Source organism: Pteropus alecto, unplaced genomic scaffold (genome assembly GCF_000325575.1).
Source record: "Pteropus alecto unplaced genomic scaffold, ASM32557v1 scaffold45, whole genome shotgun sequence".
NCBI classification, from domain to species: domain Eukaryota; kingdom Metazoa; phylum Chordata; class Mammalia; order Chiroptera; family Pteropodidae; genus Pteropus; species Pteropus alecto.
Genome location: NW_006442491.1, coordinates 40,555,816 through 40,564,365, shown reverse-complemented (window position 1 = coordinate 40,564,365; position 8,550 = coordinate 40,555,816). Strand labels below are relative to the sequence as shown.

The window sequence follows — 8,550 nt, the reverse complement described above, 5'->3', positions numbered from 1 at the left end:
TGAAATGTGGCATCTGAGCCACTGTCCAGACAGATCACACCCCAGAGAGCAGACGCAGGACAGCACTCGGTTTCCGGGCCGGGACGTCCCACTGGCGGGGTTCTGGGCGGTGACAAGGGCAGCTGGAAGCCTCAGATGCGCTCCGCCATCAGACAGGAGCGCAGCGTTGGCGACCGCCCACCTGTGTCCTGCACTGGCCACAGGAGAACATCCCTGTTCCCAGGAAACACGCCGAGACACAGGGAAGGGGGCGTCCCTGGAGAGTGCAGAGCAAGACCGCCTGTCCTCGTGGAGGGGGACTCGTGACATGGGACAGGGCGCTGGCAAGCGGGAGCCTGGCGAGGATGAGCCTGGGGAGGATGAGCCGGAGTTCTACCAGCAAAGCTCTGTCTGCTTGACACTGCTTGAAAATGGTGCTCAGAAAAACCAAACGAGCGTTTAGAACATGATACGAGACCCGAAACCACCACACAGATCGACTTCCAAAAACTCAGAAAGGAAGTGACGGAACTCGAATGGAACTAGAAAACAAAACTCATTTTAAAAGAGTTGCATTAGAAAGAACACAGAAGCGAATATGTGACGCCAACGGTGCCTTAGGCCAGGGGGCCCCGACCCCGTCAGGGAGCGGGCCACGTAGCAGGTGACTGGTGAGCGAAGCTTCGTCTGTGTTTGCGGCGCTCCCCAGAGCTGGCATCACCGCCTCGGCTCCGCCTCAGATCCTCAGCACTAGATTCTCACAGCAGCCCCGGTCCCTGGTGCCAAAAAGGTCGGGACCGCTGCCTTAGAGGAAAGGGGGGGGACAAATGTTGAATCGTTGTGTGGCACGTCTGAAACTCGTGTGCCAATTTTACCTCAATTTTAAAAAAAGGAGGTAAAGGGGGAATTTTTTTAAGTCAAAGAAGAACAGATAGAAGGACTGGGGAGCGAGCGCGCAGTCTGGAACTCGGGGCGGAGCCACCGCGTGCGGCCCCGGGGGAGACAGCCGAGCAGGGACAGATGCAGCGCACGGTAACGGCCCGACAGAGCGTCAGCGCCGACGCAGGAAAATCAACGCTCTGCACACTGCGTGGCGGCCGGGCCGCGAGGAGAGCAGCCCCGAAGAACACCTGACTCTTAACACAAAACGCAACTTTAGAATAACGAGGTTTAAGGTGCACAACCAATGGCCCAGATAGCCACTTCTAGGTAACTTCCTAGAAAAACACCCACCTGTTTACCCAGACACGTGTATCCCAGTGTTGGATGCAGCTCTTAGAAATTCCTGCCACGGGGAGCTGGTTACATAAACGGCAGCTCGTCAGGCGTGGCTAAGGGACCGGGGCCCTGACACCTGTCAGGATACTGTAAGGCCAAACCTATTTTCGTGGTGTCACTACTGCTAAACAGCAGTGACAGTGTGCTATTTGCCTTTTCCCATTTTCCAGAGGCTGAGTCGGGGAGGCTGACGGTCACCCTGACATGTCCATACCCTCATCCTCGTTATCTGTGAGTATATCATCTTCTGTGGCAAAAGGGACTTCGCAGTCGTCATGACGTTAAGGATCTTGAGATGGGAGGTGAGCCTGATCACCCAGCTGGGCCCCAAATGCCATCACAGGTCCTTACAGGAGGAAGGCAAGAGGTCCGAGTCAGAGACAGGACAACGAACGGAGCAGGTATCCGAGTGACACGAGGCCACAAGCCAAGGATGCGGTGCCTCTGGAAGCTGGAACAGGATCCTCCCAGAGTCCCCAGAAGGAGGGCAGCCCTGCCGACCTACTTCGCACTTCTAACAACTGTCAGATGCCAAGGCTGCGTTGCTTCCAGCCACCGAGTCTGTGGTGATTTGTCGCAGCAGCGGTAGGAACTGGGACCAGTACCTGAAGGTGATACCGCATCAGATCAAAAGCAGAAAGTGTAAGATCTGTCTGCCAATAAGCCAGGTAGGAAAGAGATTTGCAAAACAATGCTACTCGTCTAATTTTTAAGTTATAAGTTACTTTTCAAGAAAAACGTTACTTATGTTAGTTTGTTATAGATTGAATTGCATCCTCCAAAAAGATACACTTGCAGTCTATTCTTACACCTGTGAATGAGACCTTACTTGGAAACGGGGTTTCTGCAGATGTGACCGAGTAAAGATGAGGTCACAGAGGACCAGGATGGGCCCCAGCCCAGTGACACAGACACTAAGGTGAGACCACGTGAAGATGGAGCAGAGACTGGAGCGATGCGTCTACAAGCCAAGGACCGCCAGCAGCTGCCAGAAGCTGAGAGAGAGGCCTGGACCACAGGCCCGAAGGAGCCAGCTCTGCCCACACCTGGATCTCAGACTTCTGGCCCCAGAACTGTGAAAGGATCAGTTTCTGTCACTTTACACCACTCAGCAGCCCTAGGAAACTTAAGTAACATGTAACAATTTATTATTTAAGTGAATAACTATATCTTTAAAAACTTTGTCTTCATTGCTAATTCAGTGATTACCGATAGATGTAACCTACATAAAACAAGTTCAGTGAGTTTTAAGAACTTAAAGCATCCTGAAGGCAAAACATTTGAAAACTTCCGTGCTAAACGAACAAATGCCATTTACGAATGAGTGGGTCAAAGGGAGCCAGAGACGCACGCGAGGTCAGAAGAAGGCGCCTGGGCAAGGAGGGCAAAGAGGGAGCCGGCGGGGAGCCCTGCTCTCCGAAGTCTGCTCATGTCGGTGACTGTGAGAAGACGGTGACATGAGACCACGCGTGCCTGAGCCGCACGCCGAGGCGCACAGCCGACCATGCATGCCAGCAACCTGCAGCCGCCGCCGCCGGGAACCCGCCCCACAGCGGGCTCTGGCTGAGCAAGTCGACCCTCACCAGCCGCCAGCAGAGACCAAGTGGGTGGCCGAACCACGCCCACCGGGTTTCTGCGTGGCCACTGCGCCCCCTGAGGAAACGCCGGGCAGAAGTCTGTGGGGGGCTCCGTGTGGACGGTGCTCACAGGTCAGTGAAGTGTTTCTGTGGTTAACACGTTTGTTTTCCTTTTATACAGTACAGGGAAAGTACATGCTGCCTAGAAAAGGCAGGTCTTCGGAAAACGCCAGAATGACTAACTGGGCGGTACCCACCCTCTGGTCTGCGAGGCCCCGAGAAGCCTCTTGAAGAAGCTGACATTGTCCTCGAACACCAACGAGAAAGGGCCCTGCGCCGACTCGGCCTCCAGGACCTGAGGCCCGCTCTCGCCGTCTGCGCGTCCCGCCCGGAAGCTCACCTGCGCTAGACTCCACACCGAACGCCAGGTGCAGCTCGCCGTGCTGTGCCGCCTTGGTCTGCTCCTCCAAAACCTGGTCTATGATGTCCAGTCCGGAAGCCACGTCGTGGGGGGTCAGGTCAAACGACGCCGACTCCTCACACATCTTCTCCTGAGAGCGCAAGCACACCGTGTTACGGGGCGCGGGGGGCTGGGATGCAGGAGATGAAGGAAGCGGAGTGTTCTCAGGCCTCGCCCCACGGCCTTTACGGCCAAGTGACAAATGGGCCCCAAGATGGCCACCTGACCCAGACTGGTGTTGGAACACCACTTTGCTTGAGCTGCCAACAACGCCATAAATGAAAACTGCCCATTAAAACCTCAAGATTTCTAGCTGCTCTCAAAAGCCAGCTCTGGCCCACCAGGCCCATCATCCCTCACAAGTGCCTGGAACCGAGTGGGGGCTGGGGATGGCCGCCACCAACTCAGGACGCCAAGCTCTCGCACAGCCGCCCCAGGCTCCAGAGCTTGCGCGGCTGCCCCAAGTGGCCTGCCTTCAGTGCCCTGGTCAAGGCTGCCATTCCTGGAAATACGGGGCGCCCACAGAGGCCACGTGAACGGGGGGGCAGGGCATGCCGGTGACATCTAGATTTGCTTGGCCTTGAGAGCCGGGGCCACAGCAGTTGGGACAGAAAGGTCTGCACTGCTCTCCACAGGGAGGTGGGCAGGAGGAAGGCCTCAGGACGGCCGCCCCGACACTCACCACATTGTGAGCTTCATCGAAGATCACGACTGTCCCCTTCAGGTCGATGCTGTGTGCCCGGCGACTCTACAGCAAGAGGGAAGGGAGCGGGGCTGCAGTGCCGGGGAGCCGCCGCCCCCAGGGAGCCCGCGGAGGGGAGACTAAGGCACGCGGCCGGCAGGGAGAGGTTCGGGGAGGCACTCCCCACCTGAGCGAGTCCCACACCGCCAGAGGATGTGGGGACAGGCCGTCTCCTGACCACGGCCACGGTTGCCGGGCACTGCCCACCCACGTCCATCCTGGTGACACTTGCACGGCACGAAGGAGCAAGCCCGTGGCCCCTTGCCACGACACGCTGCACAGCCACAGAAAGACCAGCGCCCTCTGCCCGGCGCACGCCTGGAGAGGAGGTTTATTTTAACTCCCAGGGTGTGAGGGCGGTGATCTCAGGGCGGGTCTGGTACCTGTACTTCTCGTCATCAACTTAATTTGAATTTTAATCTTCACAAATAAAGTGCCCGTTTTAAGTGTGCAGCTGAGTTCTGAGACCTGTGTGCACCGCGCAGCCACCACCCAAAGCAGGAGACAACATCCCTGCCACACGACCTCCGACCAGCTTCCTGCGAGCAGACACCGAGTCTGCCCGTGCTGGCAGACTGGGACAAAGCCAGCCCGCCGGGGCTCCCGCGTGAGCACAGACTCCTAAGACCAGCATGTGGCTGTTTCAGGGACATCGCCTGTCGATGGACACGGTTGTCTCCTGGCTTTGGTGATTGTGAAAGCTCCAGAATGCCGTGGCTTTTCCAGGGTAGGGCGCCATTCCTCCCCACTGTGACGGTGAACCTCCGGGGCGCCCCGTCCTCACCCACGGCACTCAGCTTAGGTCTTAAATTCAGCCACGTCGGTGGGACACGGCGCCATCAGCCCGGGCGTTTCATCTGCATCTGCGAAACGTTTTCTGCGCGTGGCTGACTCGGCTGGCCCCTTCCATGACGTGGGCGTCTGTTCGGGCCTCGTCCAACGGCTGGCTGGGCTTCTGTCGAGTGCCGAGAGCGCTGCGCGCCTCGAGCGCGGCCCTCTGAAGACAGGTGTGCCAGGAGCGCTCTCCTCCCTGTGACTCGCCTTCCGATGTGCTCGACTCTCCTTACTCCTCCAAGCACGCGAGGCTTTAAAGTGCGAAGAACAGTTCGACTTTTTCCTTTGCGGCGAGTGCCCTGTGTGGCCAAGCGATCCCGGCCTGCCCCTGCCAGGTCCTCTCAGAGGCGTCCTGGCCTTGCAGCTCTCGTGTCTGTGTTTGTTCCCCGTGACGTGCCGGAAGTGCTGGCCGAGGCCCACTTCCTCTCACACAGACATCCAGCTACTCCAGTACCACTGTGGACAGCACGAAGCGCCTCGCCTTTCCCACCAAAATACCGGGCAAGTCTGTCGAACACCAAGTGCCCGCAAGTGGCCCGTCCTGGACTCGCCACACCAAGTTTCCGGGCTCTGCGGTGAGTCTCGCCATCAGGAGTGAGCTGCCCACCTGCTCTTCTCTGTCAATGCTGTCCGGCTCTGTGACCCTCTGCCTCTCCTTGAGTTCCTGGAAGCAGCTGGTCAGTTCTGATACAACTGCTCCGAGCTGGGGCCCAGGCCCGAGCAGCCAGCTTGAAAGTGAGGTTTGGGAGCATCACATGCGCCTGCTCGCCAATGGCAGGCTCTCGGTGCCAGAGCCGGGCCCCCAGCAGGCTCCTGCACCCCGCCACCCCCTGCTTTAGCCACGCGCTCTAGGCAGGGTTCCAGGCATCAGGGTGCCCACCACTCCCCTGCGGCTCACCGGCCCAGGGCCGCCCTGCTGGTGCTGGCGCCGCCTCGCCCCATGCTGACACCCTCTAGCCCTCAGGTCCTGCCGGCTCAGGCTGAGCCCTGCGGTCTACCCCGCCGGAAGTAAAGCTCCACACACGATGCTCATTTTGCTCCCTGCTGCCTCCCAGCACCCAGACCCATGCCCAGCATGGTGGCTCAATCAACCTGAACCCCAGACGGGGGACGTCTGCAGGTTGTCGTTACCTGAAGTCCGAGCCACTGAAACAGGCAGGGGGACACCCCTGCATGAGAATGGGAGGGTGACACAGGCACGTATGCATGCATCCCGAGGCCTCGCCACCAGCCACTCCCTGGGCCGCCTCAGTGTCTGACCAGAGAGCCAGGCTCACAGCTGCCAGGACTGGGGCAGGGCCAGCCCAGCAGCAGCCACACGATGCGGCTTCATCACTGCCACCAGCCCGCCCCCCACTCCTGTGGGCTCCAAGCTCTGACCATTGAGGGGGGCGGTCTCCCCACGTGTGCCCGCTGCTCCAAGAGAGGGTCTCACCCCAGGACCCGGATCAGCTGAAGCTCTGACGGCCCTCACAACCCCAGGACACCCGACGTCAGGGGTCATCAGTGACGCAGGCAGAAGCCTCACCTTGGCGTCCAGCAGGTAGTTGTAGGGCATGAAGACGATGTCGGCCTGCTGCTTCAGGTTCCGGGCCAGGTAGTATGGGCACAGCCTGGGCAGCACCGAGAGAGGGCGCCATGAGCCAGCGCGCAGCAGCTGCCAGCGCCCCGGCGGTGCTCCCGCAAGCTGAGGCGGGAGCAGGCGCTCCAGCCGTGCGGCACTGACAGCGGCACTGACAGCGGGCCACGGCCCCCAGCGGGCCGAACGCGGCCTCCTCTGCTGCATCGTGCGCAGGGGCTCGGACGGGAGCCGGAGCCTAGGGCCAGCCCCGGGGTCTGCTGCACTGCCGTTGACGCCACCGGTGTTCGATGCTGGGAGTGGCTCACCTACTAAAAGCCCATCAAACCAAAACCCCACCCGTTCCCGGGCAGGTCAGTGAGATGGGCAGAAACGACGCGTCACAATTTGAAGCCCCGATGCTCTGAGAGGTCGCCAGCGAGCGTCCGCCTCACACAGCCGCCGCCTGCGGGGGGCAGGGGGCGGGACGGAGCGCGGGTCCCCTCTCGCTCTCTGGTCCTCAGGCCCACTCACGCTTTTCCACACAGAACATCTATTAGTTCCATGGTTAAAAAGGCAAACAAAGGGAAAAAAATGTGCCCCCGCGAGTCACGGGAGAACAGGCCTAGGACAGGGAGAGCAGCCTTGCAGGGTCTCACCTGTGCTTGTTGCCACTTTTGACCAAGTCCTCGATGTCCAGGATGGGGGTGGCCAGCTCCTGCTCCAGGCTCTTCTCTGGGGGCACAGGCGGAGGTCAGCACATGCCTCTGGCCCACTGAGTCCCCCAGACCCCAGGGACGCAGCACGCGGTAGGTCACAACCACCCTGAGACCCTCCCTCAGGGCAGAACTGGGGCACCCAGCCCCTTGGGGACCCACCAGACAGAATCCCTGTCCTGTGGGTCTCAAGGGAGGGCTCCAAACCTAAAGTGACCCCGAGGGCACCCTGCTCTGTACCCAGAAGGCGGCTGCCAGGAGGGCCGAGGGACCACGGGGACCAAGGGGAGCTGCTTAGTCTGTCACTGCTGCCCCGATGCTCCCAAGGACACAGGTGTCTGTCCTGTGTGTCTGCCCAGGTCCAAGCACCCCAAGGCTCCTTCTCAAGAAGGGGCGCAGGCCCCCAGCTGGGCCAACAGAAGCTGCTGGGAGCTGCTCTAACCCAGCAACTCCAAGGCCCACGCCCTGTGGGGCAGGACTGGGGGACCCTCTGACAAGCAGCCCAGAGGGTCTCAAGGCAGCTGCATGTGGAGACTGCCCTGGCTCCGGCCCCAGTGTGGCAGGCGCCAGGCCCAGCCTTAAAGTGCAGAGGCCAGAATACAATGGGCCCTCAGCGGTGACCCAACCCCAAAGTGCCCAGAGACAGCAGTTGAGGGGAGGGGGAAGAGCCATCCACTCAGCAGTGCCATAGCAACTGATCAGCTAGCAACTGAGCACCCAATCTATATGCTGTGCAGCTAGCCAGGAGCTGAGGGGGAGGGGCTGCAGCAAGAAGGGCCCCCAAGGGCTGCCTGGTGTGGAGACGCTGCTGGTGGGCTGGCTCCCAAGGACCTAGGCCAGGCAGGTTCTAGCTCTATGTCTCTCTCCTTCCTCCCATATAACTGCCCTCTCCTCTCAGACCGTTCTGGGTCCCTGCCCTCCCCTCACTCCCCTCTGAGGGCTGGGCAGCTGCTGGAGACATCACCCTCCCATCTGATGTGGGGGGGGCAGGGGAACTGAGACACAGCAAGACACCCAGGTTTACAGTGAGCAGATCCCCCAACAGCCCAAGCAGCAAGAGCCAGAGCAGAGCAGGTGGCTTAGGGACTGGGCAGAAACGGGAAAGAGCAAGCAGGCCGTTTGGGACAGCCTCCCCTGCTCTGCCACGCGGGCCTGGGGCACTGGGGACGGGGTCTGCAGCCCAGGGGGCGAGAGGGCACTGGCTTCCGCAGCGCCTCTGCTGTGAGCTGAAAGCTCCCCTCAGCTCCAACCCCTTCCCTGGCCTCCCGGCTCAGGGACCCTCCAAGTGAGGTGAGGGACTCTATAGGTGAAGAGCAGTACAAGCAAGGGACCCACCAGGTAAGGGACCCTGCGAGTGAGGGCAGTATAGGTGGGGAGCCAGTCGGTAAGGGCTGGACCAGTAGAGG

At 60.2% G+C, this 8,550-nt stretch overlaps 1 protein-coding gene across 11 annotated transcripts in view; it reads right to left on the bottom strand.

Annotated features, from left to right (window-relative positions):
* Nucleotides 1–8,550, bottom strand: part of RTEL1 (regulator of telomere elongation helicase 1) — a 33,995-nt gene that overhangs the window by 18,992 nt on the left and 6,453 nt on the right. For 10 of the 11 annotated variants that reach the window (XM_025039821.1, XM_025039824.1, XM_025039823.1 and 7 more), the window contains exons 7-10: nt 7,088–7,163; nt 6,399–6,483; nt 3,977–4,042; nt 3,235–3,385 (exon numbers count right to left, since the gene is read on the bottom strand). In XM_025039821.1, the coding sequence (XP_024895589.1) occupies nt 3,235–3,385; nt 3,977–4,042; nt 6,399–6,483; nt 7,088–7,163 (378 nt within the window). Of the gene's footprint in view, nt 1–3,234; nt 3,386–3,976; nt 4,043–4,163; nt 6,368–6,398; nt 6,484–7,087; nt 7,164–8,550 lie in introns of those variants that run through there. The other variant, XM_025039829.1, reaches the window with a different exon arrangement.